The sequence below is a fragment of the Pongo abelii genome, chromosome 14 (assembly GCF_028885655.2).
Source record: "Pongo abelii isolate AG06213 chromosome 14, NHGRI_mPonAbe1-v2.0_pri, whole genome shotgun sequence".
Taxonomy (NCBI): Eukaryota; Metazoa; Chordata; class Mammalia; order Primates; family Hominidae; genus Pongo; species Pongo abelii.
The window spans coordinates 42,768,294-42,786,369 of record NC_071999.2 but is presented as its reverse complement, the minus strand read 5'-3'; the positions used below and the strand labels follow the sequence as shown (position 1 = coordinate 42,786,369).

Sequence of the window (18,076 nt, the reverse complement as noted above, 5' to 3'; positions counted from 1 at the left end):
TAAAAAAAAAGAATTTTTAAATGCTATGTATGCATATGGTGTCTTCCACAAAGTCATTTCTCCAGTTTTTACTCTTCTCCATCAAAAGGATAGACTAATATTTATTTACATTTTCCTATCATTTTACGTGCTTTAATATTTAACTTTAAAATCTATTTAGAAAACATTCTCATAGTGCTACAAAATATTATTTTCAAAACTTCTAACCAGATGTCTCAACGTCATTTATTATTTTTCCATTCCTGACTCTAATTTGTCACGCTTCCCTGTTAATACACTACTCTGAAGTTTGTGTCTAATTACTTCTCTCTGTCTCTGGCTTTTTCCTTCACACAGACACACAACACTACCGCCACCACTGCAACAACAGCAAAAACAACAGCAATGCCTAAGCCACATCGTTTCTTTTCTTACATTTGCAATAATCTCCTAATTGGTATCAGTGATTTTTTTAAAATAGAAGGATCATATATTTATCAAAAATTCTATATATGCATCCAAATTTAAGCATTTTATCTTTTTTTTTGTTTGCACATCCACGTACACACACACACACACACATACAAATTTAGAAACCAGAGGTCTGTTACGGGCCACAGGATCTGATTGTGGTGGGAAACACTGAACATATTTTGCTGTTAAATAAGTCATTTGTGAAACAGGTGATTTTTCTTTCTTTGTCTAATCTTGTTAATGCTTATTTGTAAAATGTATTGCCACCCTCACCCACATTTCTTCTTAATATTGTTTTTCTTATGACAAGTTATGCTTTCATTGTAAACAAGACAAGTAGTGAGTCTTTAACACAGTGAAAGATGTACAAGTGCTTCTGATGTAGTAATAACATTTATGCACGTGTTCTTGTTTTTACATTTTATATGCATCTAAATATATTCCTAAAAAACTTCAAATTCTACAAATTATGCCAAATAATAGGGGCTAGGGGAAATAAGGATTAGAGCAAGATTACTCAAAATATGTTAAATCAGAGCACTAGTAAAAACATTAATAAACTAAAAAATGTGACATGTAAATTCCCATGAATATTGTGCTAGCATCAGAGTCTGTCATTACGGCATCTTAATCTTAGGGGTTAATATGTTAATGTGTCCACTTTCCTTGTAAACCCTTGATGAAACTCACTGGGTTATTGGCAGATGGTCTCTTAGTTTCCATGCTTGTATAATTGCTAATCAATGAGCAGTGAGAGTGATCTTTAAAATCAGAGATCAGATTATGCTATTATCTCACACAAAGCCCTTCCGTAACTTCCTATTATGCCTAGAATGAATTTCAAAGTCCTAGTCCTGAATCCATTGGCTACAGTCTAGTTCTGCAGACTCATCTCTTCCGCCTTTTCCCTTAGTCATCGCACTCCTGCCAACTGGCCCTCTGTCATTCCCTAGAATGCATCCTGTTCCTCCTGCCTCAAAGTTTTTCTGGTTCCTTTAACATCATGATTTTTTCTGCACCTTTTCACATAGCAAGCATTTTATCACTTCTCATGTTTCAGGGAGACTATCCCTGTTCATCTGACCTCATGCAGGTCTTCATTTCTTCTCCTCCGGCAGATTTCTCCGTCTCATCTTAAAACTTGTTTCCCTCATAGGATTTACAGAAATTTATAATTATTATGTTTGCTAATTTTCGTGGGTTCCTTCCACTGTATCATAAACTCTATGAGTGCAGGACATTGGTACTCATTCATCATGGTATTGCCAATGTTTGAAACACAAATCTTGACATACAGATATGTTCATTAAACATTTTACTCTATTACCCTTTCCTGAGTACCATGTATATTTCAGTGAGGAAAACAGATTAAAAAATCTCTTGACTATTTAAATAAGAGAAAACTTTTTGTTTTATCCTTTTTTTTCATTGAGACAGAGTCTTGCTGTGTTGCCCAGGCTGGAGTGTAGTGGCACGATATCAGCTCACTGTAACCTCCACCTCCCGGGTTCAAGCGATTCTCCTGCCTCAGCCTCCCAAGTAGCTGGGACTACAGGTGCACACCACTATGCCCGGCTAATTTTTTTTCATATTTTTAGTGGAGACAGGGTTTCACTATGTTGGCCAGGCTGGTCTTGAGCTCCTGACCTCCTGATCTGCCCGCCTAGGCTTCCCAAAGTGCTGGGATTACAGGTGTGAGCCACCGTGACAGGGCTGTTTCATCTTTATACTTTCCTTATAGTGTACTTCTATGTCCAAACATGGTCCACAAGTAAAAAACTGAGGTCATGTGCGCTAGACTAATGTTATTCCTTCCTGCATTTAAATAATTTTAATAAGATATAAAATTACGGCTTCTGTTTTTTCTTCCCTATTTTAAAGCAATACCTCTTTATATTATTGCCTCCAAATTTACTGTTATGAGGTATGATGTTAACCTGATTCTTTATATATTGAACTCCCCAAATATGTCACCATACAGACTTCTACTAAAGCTCAGTTCAATAGAACTTGCAACAGTAAAGAAGAGTGTCACCTGGACTGAATTTTACCATGTCACCAAAGGGGGCAGGATAATATACAGAGTTTTCTGGCCTGCGCTCAGTTGATTTCAGGTCGATCTTTCAAGGTGGGAAAATTGTTAGGATGAGGCAATTTTTGTGACCTAATAGTTTATGATTGGTGGATTTAGCAAAAAGAGACTTCTGAGGAGAGTCTTGATAAGTAACCTTATTTAATAAGGGAGCTGCTTGCCCAGGTAGGCAAAATATTATCTCAGCTAAACAGACATGGAGAAATTTATTGATGCAAATAGTGATTATTTATATGTAAGTAGTGGTTATTGGTTTACAATCTTATCTTTTCTGAGCAAAATTTTTAGGGAATAAACAACTAATTAATGTTGACATAGCTATTAATAAGTTGTGAGGTTGCAGTCTCATGGGGTATGTGCTATTTTCCCTCCTCGTTTAGAATATTTTCTGTCCCTAAGGGAGTTGTTCTTACATGTCCAGTGTGACACTGTGAATTCTTTCTGATGTTTTATGCATCTTTTTATAACTATTAAAGTTGTTGGTCATTACTAATAAAAATAGTCCTTATACTCTATTATTTCATTTTTACTTTCTGCAACTACTATTTTATAGATATTGGCCCTTGTGTTTCTATTCTCTATTTCTATTAACTTTTGTATTTTACAAACAGAGAGTTTCGTGACCAGTTCACTGGTTAATTCTAGTGTTGTTCTACCAGCATCTGTGATTATTCCTTCTTAATGTTTTCTTATTCCTAAGTTTTTCTCCTATCCCTTTTTATAATTTTGTAGAGATTAATATGCATGTTTTATTCTCCTGTTATCTGGTACACTAATTCTACTTCTTCTATTATAAGATACTCAAATTGCTTTCTAAGATGTCTTAATTTTTTCCCTCTGTGCTTATATTCCCCTATAAACGTCAGCAAACTACTAAAGTCTTGTGCCTTTCTGAAGATTTTAGGCCGTAAAGGTGAGAAACATGTTTCTGAGCCATGAGCTAGCCATGTGTTGATTTATACATTACAGTTATATTTCCTCATACAGCTGCCAAAACCTTAGTAGTAAAGATGTGCAGAAAAGAAAAACAGGCAAAAAAAAAAAAAAAAAAAGAAAGTATTTTGCACAGGTGATTTGATAGCTTAACAGCTATTGACAAGAATTGCTAAAACAATTTTAGGCAAGTGGTTAAGACAATTTGACCCTATTTATTTAATCTAAAATGGCAGAGTAATAACTCTAAGAGTATAATCATTAATTCCTTGATTCACCTACAAATTTTGAATGCTGATGCAGAACTGTTTACTTCACAATCTCTTATATACACACCAGTAAGAAATGTTCTAAATCTAAGAGATCCACAGGGTTTATAAAGGTGCATAAAAAGGCTATATAACTGTACCTTGAGAGTAAGAAAAGAAACATCATCAGAGGCTATGATGCTTCAGAAAGGTTTTAAAACCCGGCAGGAGTTGCTAAGTGCCCAAGGGAAGGAAACGCATTCAGACTGTAAAGAGCAGTATAAGAGGCTTAGAGTTACAGTAGCCAAGTAGTTTGGTATTTTGCGCAGTGTAAAATAAGCTTGCCTGGGACAGTCTTGGAAGCCAGATCATGGAGCAATCAGTATTCCATAATAAGTTTGTGTTTTACCTGTGAATGGTTATCAGCCTTTTAGAGACTATCAGCAAGAAAGTGATTTGAGATTTGCATCTTAGAAAGATTAGGTATGTGGCATTGGGGAGGATAAACAGGAAGTATGCACGACTAAAATCAGTGAGATCATTTGGAAAGATATTGCTGTAGCTCATGTAAAAGATGATGAACAACATTGTAGTGAGGGAATGCTACTGAGCAGTTGGAATCTGCCCAATAAGACATAGAAATGATTGTTAATGTTATTTAACTATAGTTAATTTACGTTTAAATAGGCACATGTGACTAATGGCTACCATCTTGGATAGCAGAAGTCCAGATCTTAAGAGAGACGTGTGGTGTGGCAACGTAGATTTTATAGGATATTTTAAAACATACGTATGTTTTTCAGGGAACATTTTAAACAGCAAGTGATGATAAGAATAGGGAGAGTGATAGATAAAGGAAAGAGCCACAAGCAGGATCCTGGTCATATCAATATTTCAGCTTTAGGCAGAAGAAGAGGAGTCTATGGAAACCACTGAGAGAAGGGTCATGTTGAGGTAGGAGGTGGAGCATTAGGGAAGAGTGGCAGGGAGCCCAAGGCAGGACCAGTTTCATTTCAGCAGGCTTGTCACCAGAACCTACTGAAAACTCGTAAGGCTTGAAAAGAGCCAAATGTATTTGGCAACTGGGAGGACATGATTAAGAAAAATAAAATTTATCCATGATGAGGATAAACACCATGTTAGAGAGAATAAATGAGTAAATGGAAGATGAGCTTAAAGTTTATAAAATACAGAAAACCTGAGCTAGGACAGAGAGAATTACCAAAGATAATTACAATTTAAAAATAACTTAATGAGAACTAAGTAGATTTGTGACATGAAGGGAAGAAGGTTTGCAGAAAGAGGCTTCAGGTAAGAAAGAGAGTGAAGGTTGGTGTGAAATATTAGAGAAATGGGAATGGATGAAAGCTCAGACAGCAAGATTAGCAGCTGGAATGAGGAAAGAACATCTTTTCCTTTGATATCAGAGGGAAAGAGTAATAGATTGATGCATATTTTCTAACTCTCAGGGTGGAGTTTCAAACTTTGACTATTACACATTATTTTCTAAAAGATATGTTTTCTCAATCCCATGAGGTAAAAATCCAGCGCAATAACATTGTTTGCCCTGCCTATACCATTCTCCTGGATATGTGTGTTTTAAAAATGGGAATATACCATTGCAAAGAAGATAAGAAAATAAAATTAAAAGGAAATTAAAATGGAGATAGCGTTTAGTTTTTTGTGTGGTACTTGTTCAATCTAAGGGACTTGAATTTTGAAAATAAGTATAATCTTGATTTTCATCTTTAAAATCCTAGGATAAAATGTCACAATATTTTAGTAAAGTAGTTTTTGTTGTTGTTGTTGAGTAACGTAATCTTATCTTCATGGTTTACAGAAATGTCCCTACAACTTTTCAAAGAAATTTAGAAGTTCATTGCACTTTGACATCATGAAAACAAGAGAAAATTCGTGTTAATTTTTGACTGGACTAAGTCACAAAACAGTTCAGTCATATGCAATACTTTTTATGTAACACTTGCAGCTACTGAAACGTATGTATTGTTTCTTGCCTAAGGAAATTAGAAAAGGATCTGGAATTCAGAGTGATAGCAAAAATCAGACCATTATGCTTTTATGTGGAGTATATGTTATGTGAAAGATTATTGAGATAATATGTTAGAACAATCTCAAGAAAAAATTCTAATTGGATTGTGTGTGAATGCACTATTTGGGGAAAAGTTATTTCATATTAGATTCCAGACAAAGTAGAAATGCAACTTACATATGTGTGATAGTATCTTAATAACAAATAGAAGTTGTTTCTTACTGTGTCATGAGATCACACCTGTAAACATGTATCTTTTCACAATCAACTAAGGAAGAAAATAAAATGTTGTTCAGGGAAATTCATTTCCTCTTTAGTAATACATACTAAAGAATGGAGATCTCTCTATATTAAATATTCCTTTCCTTTGTGTTCCTTGGAACTCAAATTCACTGTTCTTTCCACTATATAACTAAACTTATCCTTTAGGCAATATGCCTTCAGATACATATAAATATCTAAAATTTTTGGTTGTATATCTTTATGTTGCTTAGAAAACCGTAGTTTTCATATTTAGTGACAATTTTAATTTCTCTTTGGATCAATGTCAAGTTGTAGCTCTCTCTACATTCTTGTTTCTTTTTAATCCTCAACACATTTAGGGGAAATAATTTTTAGTTTATGTAGAAAATCACATCTCAGAAGTTGAGTTATTTCCCCATCACTCCTCATCTCTTCCAAATCTTCTAAATATAATTTGACCAATCAGTCATTCCACTTCTGGTGTTATATAGGAGCATTGAAGTGAAAGCATTCTTAAAATTCTGCAGTCTCATGGGGGGGAGAAATCATTTCCCCTCCAAAGTTCATTCTAAAAGTGGAGGACCAGGAACAATGTTTTATTTTGACATTATAGGTCAACATATTTGCAATACTGGGTCTCCTGTTCTTTAACAGCCTCTCTATCCAGTAGCAATTCCATAGCTGATAAGTGTGTCAGCTCAGAGATTTCATCAGCCTTATCAGTACCTGCTACTTGCTATTGCATTTATGCAGCACAGTTTTAAAATGTTAAACTTGATTGTTTTTGTCCTCCAGTTAGTATCCCTGCATCTCAAGCAACCAAGGACAAGCCTATGTGCTGAAAAATTGTCTGATCTTCCTTACTCCCTTATGTTAAGGTTTTAGTCATCAGAGTTGTTCTCTCTCTTTCTTCTCTACGTGTGTGTGTGTGTGTGTGTGTGTGTGTCTTTCTCCCTGTGAGTGTTTTAAGATTCATTTGTAAATATTTAAATTCTATTTATTAAATCTATTTACATTTTAAATGTATTTAAAATCTGTCTAGACTTCCTAATGTAAATTCCTATATACTTATCTCAAATCCAAGAGATTGAAAGAGGTCATAAAAGTTAATAAAAAGTCTTTCTCAGCACTGATGCTTTCATTCTTAACTTCTCACCCATTCCTTGGTAAGTGTTGATTTCATCACTTTGTGGATAGAGAAATAGATTACCTAATGCAAATATCCCTTACCTCCTCCATCTCTTAGTTACAGTGCTGACTAAAATATGTCTCTTTTTCTGTGTAGTGTAACTCTTTTTAAAATGAACTTCTGTGGTTTACATTTGTGGAAGTTATCTGGATTAAATGAAATAGATATTAATAAGCTTAATTTATTTTTATCTTCCCTCTTCCTCAAGGTTCTCCAGTAGCTTCTGTTTTGCCCACTAGTCCCTATTGTCACTGACATTCTGTACTTTGACAATGAGAAATAAAATGCTGTTCTCTACCTAATTCTTTATTTGATAGTATTATTAATAAAATTAACTAAATGAAAAAATAAAATAACTTAGTTTTTTCATTCTCTATCATGATTCTTAATCTTGATTGAGTCATAATTCACCTGCAGAACTGATGTGTGCATGCATGTGTGTAAGTGCGTGTGTATTTTCATTTTAGCCTGTATTTTGGGTAAGCTACATTCAAACACCGGTCTCAAGCTAAAAATACTGTTGGTAGGAAAACTTAAATTCAACTGTAAAATAAAAATTCATATATTTTTCCAAGAATCATGGATAAGAAAGAACTGAGATAATAAAGAGCATGCATAATGCTGAAATTGAACATAAATACCAGTCATTATTATTATGAAACATTTGGATGTTAGTCCTGATAAAATTACGATGTGAAGGTCATGGCATTGATCCCACACACTGTTACAGACTCTGACCTGGGACTGAGAAAAAAGGTGCCAAGGAAGGGAGTGTCAACCACCTTTCCAAGGCCAACATTGAATTGGCATCACTGATGCAAAAAATGGGGGCAATCAGGATCAGATAATTACAATGACATAGGTAGAATCATAATCATCTTGATTTAACTCAAGTTTTAGTAATATTGGGGGAATATTAAATTCTCCTTAATATTCTATAATTTAAATGCTATTCCTGTTATTCTAGAGTGAGTTAAAGCATCCCCACAATGCTAAAGTTATAATCAGCCTTCAAGCAAGTAATTTGCACATCTAAAATTAATACATATTGAACACTCACTTTTTGCTTAGTCTGTGAAGGTAGCTTTACAAAATACTATGTTTAATATGCCAGAGAGATACCAATTGTGAAATAATAGTTTTTCATATTAGCTCTTATACCTAGATACTTTAGAAATCATGATGAATTATCTGGATGTCAAAGGGTAAAAATTAATTCCTTGATAATTAAAATAATAAATTGAGGTAATATGCAAACAATGTAAAATTTCCCAAAATAAAAATATTATTAAATATAATCATATTTGTTAATGTAATTCATGTTTAATCTATGGTTAAAACATTATACAAATCAAGTTAATTTACTCATAAAATGATTAGGGTTAAAAAGACCATTTAAAAAGAATATGCATGTTTAAGTTCTTAGAACACCCTATTCATTTTAATTTCGCAGAGCAAACATATCCAAATAAATATGTGAGTTCAATTTCAATAACATAGAAGAATAAAATAGGTTAGATAATAAGTATGCAAGAGGAACTAACAGCAACAAAGAAATCATACTCAAGATGTAATAATTTTTTCTATGAATCTCTATCACTAGGACAATACCAGATCAATATAGCTTCCAGTACCTTTGTTAATTTATTGTAAGATGAGCTTTCATTTATTTGAATTAATTTTCTCATATTCAACTATATCCTTACTTTAACTTCTAAATAAAAAAATTATAATGAATACATTCCTGCCTTGTGGTTTATTGTTATTTTTTAAAGGCAGTAGAATGAAGAAAACAACATTTTTAAAATAAATTCTCTCTCCATTTAATCCTTTCCAAATTTTTTTTGGAAATTGAATTGCTTAGACTCATCTTGATGATTAATATTCTCAGTACACATCTTTCCCCCTCAACGAACTCACAGAGAGAAAAAAATATAATTAGGTTCATTGGGCTCAGTATATTTTATTGACATTAATGTTGTTAATTTACATTAACTTTGATGTCACTACTTACTAGCATTAAGTATAGAGGGCAGGGCACAGTGGCTCATGCCTGTAATTCAGGCACTTTGGGAGGCCAAGGCAGGTGGATCTCTTGAGCCCAGGAGTTCGAGACCAGCCTGGGCAACATGGCAAAACCCTGTCTCTACCAAAAACAAACAAACAAACAAACAAATATATGACAAATTAACAATATTTTGCAAACATAATCGTATTACATAATCTCAATAGCGTTTCCACAATTAGAAAAATTGACAATGAATTATATATTTGAATATCCTTGTTCTAGTTTTGAGATCTCAAAAATATGGCCTCTGATATTCAGAGCGATTGTCTGAAAACTATATATAATTATGATACACTTTGTAAATAATTTCCAAAACTCTAAATGCATTCTCTGATAAAATTCACTTTCAGAGTAACTTTTTAAATAGTTTTCCAAATGTTAATCTCTTTTTATTTATTTTAGAAGAAAATTTTGTTTCCACATAATTGAACAACTATTTAGTATTTATATTGTTTAAGAAAAAACAACCTTAACTCTTAATAGTTATTAATAGTGGTGTTGTTGTTATTGATATCACTGTGAGTTGGAGAAGAAGTATGATGCTTAACAATTTTAAAAGCATATTAACACTAATCTTTGTGTTTTTTGTTTCTACTTTCAGAGACAAAGAAATAGCATGGCATGAAACATGGCTCAGTTCTATTACAAAAGAAATGTTAATGCTCCCTATAGAGACCGCATCCCTCTAAGGATAGTAAGAGCAGAATCAGAACTCTCGCCATCAGAAAAAGCCTACTTGAATGCTGTGGAAAAGGGAGATTATGCCAGTGTCAAGAAATCCCTAGAGGAAGCTGAAATTTATTTTAAAATCAATATTAATTGCATTGATCCTCTCGGAAGAACTGCTCTCCTCATTGCAATTGAAAATGAGAACTTGGAGCTCATCGAACTACTCTTAAGCTTTAATGTCTATGTTGGAGATGCTCTATTACATGCTATCAGAAAAGAAGTCGTCGGAGCTGTTGAGCTGTTATTGAACCACAAAAAACCTAGTGGAGAAAAACAGGTACTTGCAAAAATACAGTTTTTAATTTATTTTACCTGCAGAAGGTTTTTTGTTTTTTCTTTTCTTTTTTTTTTTTTTTTAGATTTTCAAATGCCCTGAAAATTTAAGAAATATAAGCTTCAAAATCTGAACTATATTATAACGGAAAACTACTATTACGTACACCCTTCATGTCTTATGATAGTTACATCCACTTGCATTTCCTGCCCTGGAAAATCATAAGTAATTGTGAGAGCTAAAGCAAAATAAAGTAATCTAAGTAGACTGCTCATAAATTGGAAACATTTCTATGTAATGCTCAACATACGTTGCTCGTAACTTTATGTGTATGTGTGGGTGTTTTTCCTCTTGCCTTTCATTTTCCTACATTCTACCCTATCAGAGGGTGAATTGTTTTGTTATTTTCCTATTTAACCTGCTTGCCTGTTCTGGGCTTCTGCAGCTTACTGCAAAAGTGAGTTGCACCATCTAATTTTGATATTATCCTTTAACAAACTCTAGTAGATTCTTTTAAATTGAGACTTAAAGAAACAAAAAGGGTTACTATGAGATAGCTGAACTCCGACTGTGAGCTTAAATACATCAGATTTACTGATGTTGCAAATGTAGCTATACCTTATAGTTATCAACTGAAAATAAACTAAAATGGCACACAATTATAAATACAATGTGTGTTTTTTTCTTTCTATCTCTCTTTTTCCACTAAGGAAGTGGAGACATCATAGACAGGAATGAATAAGGAGTCTGTTTTTGTCTGTCTGGACTCTTCCCTTTGTAACTGCCTTGTGTCTGAATTATCTATTTGATCCTTTTTCCTTTCACACAAACTCGTCACTTCCTTGCATCAAGGCTAATTGACTAATTGCAAAGACACTGCAGATTCTGCAGTGGTTCAAAAATCCGTCTTTTAAAGTAAAATCTTATAAAATGGATGCTATTTCAGCTCTAGCAAATTCTAGCCTATTTGATAATATACACATCTCGGTCTCTGCAAACGCTAGACTGTCAGGAGGTGTGACATTTTTTTTTACAAGCAAGCTCTCCTTGCTTTCCTGGAAGACTTTTTTCAGAATCTTTGCCATTATTAAGAAAAGAACTTTATAGCTGAGTGTCCCTGTGTGCTGGGAAAAGCCTGTGGTTTTATGGTCCCTTTTTTATGTTTCATCCCTATTCAACCCCTCCCCTTACTTGAACTAAGACTTTGATAAAACACCACTCCACAGCAACAATACTTTTCTGCTTGTTGCTTTGCTGGCATTTTGTTGTTTCTTTCATAAACAGTTGTTTGTGGATTACTCTCATTATATTGGTAAAATTTTACTGCTACGAAAATTTGCTTGTTTCTTGTATCCTTTCAAATGTGAACAAGCTTTGATTGGGGTAGACAGGTAATAGTAATATCCAAAGACACATTTTATTTTATATACCAGTCTTTCACCACTAAGGAGGTACAGAACACAGACAGGAATGAGTAAGAGTCTGTTTTTAATCTGTGTAAGTTTAGGTACTACTACTTAAGTCTCCTTGTGGTACTGAAATTCTTTCCACAGCTCCACCTCTCAAGTATTTGCATTTTCTAATAGCAATGATATTATATTGTACACTCTCTTATTTTATGTCTATATAGGCAACCATAAGACAGATGTTTTGGCTGTGATGTAAATCATTTTAGATTGCAGCAAGTCTATAGAATAAAACTGCCATTGAACATGTTTTTGATGTTTATTACTAAAGAACCTTCTTAGTTCTATTTTCTAGAGAACACTGGCCATAAATTTCAGTGTCTCTTTGGTCAATGACATTTGTACTGACCAGAATAATTTTGTGTCTGGAGAAGATGTCTGCTATTATGAGAGTGTTTGTTGGAAGATATTCAACTTCTGAACTAAACTCTAGCCTCACAAGTAGGTCCTGGCTCCTTAGAGGCATTTGATCTGGATCCTGATTATTAATAAAAGGCAGTCAAGGTTTGCGATCTGCCAGGAGTCTGAAATTTCCCAGGCCATGTGTTTCTGGAAGATTTCTCTTATATCAGTCTGCTGGCCAAGAATTCCTTTTCTATTTGTACATTCTAGAATTCCTCTTCAGCGAAGGCACTGAGAATAAACAAAAATTGTATTATTTTGTTTGAACTTTATAATTTTGAAAGAGTAATTTCAATCTCCCTCAGAATTCTTGGTATCTTGCACAATGAAAACTGAAGTTTTAGCAATATGAAATGTGCATAGCACACAAAGATGGCCTCAGTGCTTGGGCCGTATCAAATCCCATTAGAGCCTGGCTGTTTATTTGTGATTTTCTTCGGTAATTCATTTCCTAAGGAAGGTCAACATCTTTTGGAATGACAGTTTTCATAAATCACTGTGTTGTAAGTAGCAAATATGTCCTTGATAGGACTTTTTTCTCTCATAAGGTGTAATTCCTTATTCTTGTGATCATTGAAAGCCATTTGTGTTTTATTTTCATTCACCTAATTTTCATACTCATGGTATTCCCAAAGATTCTGGGACACGTTGTCATTCATTTTGCTGATGTCATTGAGGCCGAATGATAAAATCTGAAAACAGTAATATCCAACTGAACAAAATAAATGTAACATCCTAAAATGAGTAAAGAAAAAGGTTCTAATAAAAAGAAAAAAAATCCGAATCTGATGTTTAGAACACTTAGTAGTTTTTAAATGTGAGAAATGTATGTTCAAAATATACTCTTTTAGAAATTTGTCACATATTAACTTATTTCTCTGGAAAAAGAAAGATTTCATAGGCATCCTCAGGTCATGGGAGCTGTGACAGTTCAGATGAATTTCTCTACACTGAAAGGCTTTCACTGGGCAGCAATTTCCAGATGCCTGCTCTGCCAGGCCTCGTCCTGAGCCCTGAGGAGGAGACACTGTTCCTTTTCTCGAGAGTCCTAAGGTCCAATTGTGAATACAGAAAAGAAAAGTATCATGGGAATATGAATAAAGGCTGTCAGAACTGAAGAGATGAAAATGAATCCTCAGAAAATTATGAAGTTAAATCAGCTGGATTTGGCAAATACAAAATGTTAGCGGGTAGAGGGCTGGAGAAGGGCTTGAAGGAAAAAGGGGAAGAATGTTGATGGGTTTATACCTGAAAAAATTAACCCCATTAACCGAGATAAAGCCTATAAGAAAAGACTTATGGGACCAAATTGGACATGCGTAGTTTTTTGATTTGTTAGTATTAATACCTAGGAGTTAATTAGAAATGTTGGATTTAAGAATGGGGTCTGGGATTGTTAGGTAGATGATAAGGAGGACATTGAAGCAAATAAAATCACCTTATCTTCCTGCAGTTCTGACATTGATTTTTTTCTTTTTGACCTTATAAATGTTTTAAAGATTTGTGATTTTTAGTATATTAAATGATTTTCTCAATGCATCATGTAATGAAAAGATCCAGGTCTTTCCAGAAAAACAGATGGGCATAGATCATTGAATATTTTCTTTCATATTTAAGGTAGTCCTTCGTAAATCAGGGTATTGAATTTAGTTGGGTTTTTTTTTAATGAGAAGAGTAATAGCTTATTTCTTTCCCATAGGAGACAGCACAGAGAGCCTCTGATTCTTTACACTAAGCAGGAATCATTGCACTGATAGTCTCTGATGACTTTACTGAACTTGGCTTTAACCTTCTTAATACCTTATTTCTCTAGAGGGAATAACTGAGAATGACTTCTTAACCCTTGTTTCAGTCCATTGATTGGTAACTTGACTTTTCATTATTTTTAGCAGACCTTAGATGTCTTCTAAGTCCAGATTTAATTTCAGTTTCAGCTGCTTCAGTAAATGTTTATCAGAAGCAGACCTTGCTTTTCAATTTTTTTGTTAGATCGGTGGCTGTCAGTCTTTAGCATCATCACTGGAAAGGCTTGTTACAACACAGACTACTAGGACCTACCTGCAGAGGTTCTGACACAGCAGGTCTGAAGTGAGGCCTTGGGATTTGTATTTCTAGTGAGTATCCCAGGTAATGCTAATGCTGCCAGTCTAGCAACAGGGCTTTGAGAACCACTGATTCAGAGGATGTTGCAGGTTGTAGAAAACCTACAGCTGTATATTTTATGTTAGATGTCTTATACTATGCTATGCTAACCTGGTTTTCAGGAAATTTCAACTCATTCCCTTAAGTACTAGCTATTAAGTGGTATTTAATATATGAGAATTTCCCAATTTCAGTAACATCCTTATTATGTATTCCCACTTTGGAAAAAAAGACTTTGCGATACATTATAAACAGTTAAGATTCCAGATTGATTAGCTGAAAAAATTTTGGTTTTAAAGTTCTACTAAAAATAATGCAGGGTATTTTATAATTGGGAGGATTCTTGGAGATCAACCTAATCAATCACCTCATTTTACAAAGAAGGGACAAGAAAGGGGACTCAATGGTGCAGTGGGTTGGCCAGACTGAAAGGACCTATAAATTAATAGCTAGCAACCAACCTTGATATAGTCTGGATAATAATAAAAATTGTATGACAAAAAATGACAACAACAGTATTAATACTAAATGATATTCACTGAGTTTGTCACCATGCCAGTAACTGTGATTAGAATTTTACTTGCTTTATCTCACTTAATCTTTATATTATCCTATGAAAATAGGTGCTATTGCTATCTCCACTTACAAATGGGGAAATGAAAGTATTAAAAGGCTTAAGTGACATAATTAAGTCCCAAATCACAAAGCAAGGAAATACCAGTGCTGGAACTCAAGAGTCTCTGAAGACAGCCGCTATGCTGGTCTGGCTTTAGCCACTGCATCGATTTGAATGGGTGTCATTTAAATCATAAATTACTTATTTGAATTCAGGATATGAATTAGACAAATTTTAAGAAGTCTCTGGATGTACACATTCAGACTGTCTCTATCCTGAATATTATAATGCCATTTATAGTTTTGTTGCCCAATAAATATTAATTGTGACCCCAGACACTCCTTACCATGGTGTTGCACTAAGAAATAACAAAGTCATTAGAAGCTGTGAAGTGCTGGGAAAGAGCGCAGAGTGAAGTGAAGTGATAGGAATGCTGGCTTCCAGTCCAGTTCACCACTTAGTAATTGGACAAGTGTCTGAATCTCTCTGAGCCTTGGTTTTTTCTTGGCTGTTAATCAGGCCTGTGGTCTGAATCTTACCTATTTCTCAAAGTCTAGTGATGTTCAAATTCTGTAAAAGTGTTTTTATAAGGTAACATGTAATAATAGTGTTGGCATTATTACTGTGTTATGCCGTTATCTCTGTCTTCCTATTGACAAACAAATGTACAAATAACACAAATATGTGAAAAGATTAAGCATCAGCAATTTACCCTCTAGAGTTCAAGACCTCTTTTTTCATTTGAAAAATGCCACCATTGTTGATATGGTGTGGCTCTGTGTCCCCACCCAAATCTCATGTTGAATTTAATCCCCAATATTAGAGGTGGGAGCTGGTGAAAGGTGATTGAATCATGGGGTGATTTCTAATGGTTTAGTACCGTCTCCCTAGTGCTGTCCTGTGATAGACTTCTCACAAGATCTGGTTGTTTGAAAGTGTGTAGTACCTCCCCCTTCACTCTCTTTCTCTCTCCTGCTGCCATGTGAAGACATGCTTGCTTCCCCTTCACTCTTCCACCATGATTGTAAGTTTCCTGAGGCCTCCCAGCCATGCCTTCTGTATAGCCTGTGGAACTGTGAGTCAATTAAACCTCTCTTCCTTATAAATTACCCAGTCTCAGGTAGTTCTTTATATCAATGTGAGAATGGACTAATACAATTGGAAACAGAAACCCAATTCAGGGAGAGCAAAAGAAAATATATCTCAGTTTACTTATTTTCTTTCCACCTCAGTGCATATAGGAGATTTTTTTTTGACATATGTAGTTTCAGTAGATTTGTTAATACAATTGTGTCTTTAGAAACATTGCCTGTTATGTGATCAGAAAATCAAACAGTCTGAAGTAAGATATTGGTACTAGCATGTTAATGCAAATATATAACCCAAAATATACACTGCTGAATAAAAATATAGAAGATTCTTAGTCAATATGGATTCCAATAAACATATTCCTGTCTACTGGACATAGAAATATGTTCTTTAGACAAATCTAAATTTTTTGGAATGAATCCACTTACTGGCTGCTTCAAGATTCAGTTACCCTGAAAAACTTCACTTTTAACTCTTGTATTCGTTGGGTTTTCCACATTGGGCTTTGGAACAAGTCTGCAATCGCATGAAATTTATATGGTAATTATTAAATGACATTGTATACCAAGACAGTGTATAAACTAACTCATAGAGCCACCTTCTAAAGAATGAAAACATTTTAACTTCTTTGTGGTTAACCCAATTGAAATTACTCCTTTCTATTTGTTTTTATTATACCCTGTTTGAGGTCAAATCCTGGATATTGACAGTAAGTGAGCCTCAATGTATGTGTAACCATAACTTAGGTAACATCAAAATTCAGAGACAGAGAGAGCTAAAGAGAGCAAAAGAATAAGAGTTATAGTATAGTATTAAAGACGCTAATTTCTCCCCATAAAATACTTATCCCATATTGAGACATAGCTAGATGAGGTATCAATTATGTTTCTTTATATATTGATTTAAGTTATCAATAGGAAAGTTTCTTAGAATATTTTCTTATTCTGCCATTAAGATTAAAAAGCTGGAAATGATCCCCAAATTTGATATTTTCAATGTAGTCAATATAAACAAATACTTTGAATATCTAAAAAATAAATTGAATCTTATTATTCCACAGCAGGGAGTTTAAAGGCTGTTACAGAATAGAGCATAGATTGTGTTTAGTCAGCTGGCAAATGGCAGTCATAAGAGACCTGAAAAATTCTCTCCTGAAAGAAAGAATTCTTAAAAGATGGATCATGTTGCACTATTAGTATGATAAAGTGGTTTAAGCTACTTGGCTATTCTGACTCATATATTAATACATCATTTAACCTCCTTAGTCTCATTGACATGGTTTTTGTCTTGAAGACCAGCAAATTATAGATAAATAATCCCTTTGAAACATGTTATGTTGCTTTTTCCTCTCAGCACAACATACTATAAAAGCAAAAATATTAGATATATTTGGAACACACAGGAGTGAAAGGCATTTACCACTCTCAAAAAAAAAAAAAATCAGATAACACAAAACAAAAAACCCACATGTAATAAAACAAACCTCTAAGTGTTTAGGGATTTTTATTCCACAATACGAAAATACAGGATGGGGTTCTTCTTCTCTGTGTTTAGGTAGAGAAACGGAGTCATGTGGGCTCTTTAGGTTGGCAGGAGTGAGAGAGAGAGAAAATGTTTAGAGAGAGAGTTTAGAGAGAGAAATGTTTAGATATTAATCTTGTCTTATAATCTCAGAAAAATTATTTAGTCCTTTGAGCCTTGACTTTATCATCATGGATGCTGGGCTAATACCTAGGTGATGGGATGATCTGTGTAGCAAACCACCGTGTCGCACGTTTACCTGTGTAACAAACCTGCACATGTACCCTTTAACTTAAAAGTTGGAAATAAAAACAAACAAATAAATAAAATAAATAACAAAAAAAATCTAAGCAAAAGAAAAAGAAGGGGATTACAGCTGCCAGTCACCAGGTTCTATGCCTAGTGTTGAAAAGCATGGTAAATAGAAAACTCTGATACCATTTGAAAGTGATTATATTCTTACCCTAAAGCACTTTATATTATTATATTTGATTAAATTAATAATGCATGTGTGCATTGAAGAGGCTAAATATTCCTCAAAGCAAATACCCTGTGAAATTT

At 34.1% G+C, this 18,076-nt stretch overlaps 1 protein-coding gene across 6 annotated transcripts in view; it reads left to right on the top strand.

Moving 5' to 3' along the window:
• Positions 1–18,076, top strand: part of TRPC4 (transient receptor potential cation channel subfamily C member 4) — a 239,561-nt gene that overhangs the window by 75,757 nt on the left and 145,728 nt on the right. For all 6 annotated transcript variants that reach the window (XM_009248583.4, XM_009248584.4, XM_054528932.2 and 3 more), the window contains one exon: positions 9,878–10,282. In XM_009248583.4, coding sequence (XP_009246858.1) covers positions 9,905–10,282 — 378 coding nt within the window. In that variant the 5' untranslated portion in view covers positions 9,878–9,904. The remainder of the gene's footprint in view (positions 1–9,877; positions 10,283–18,076) is intronic.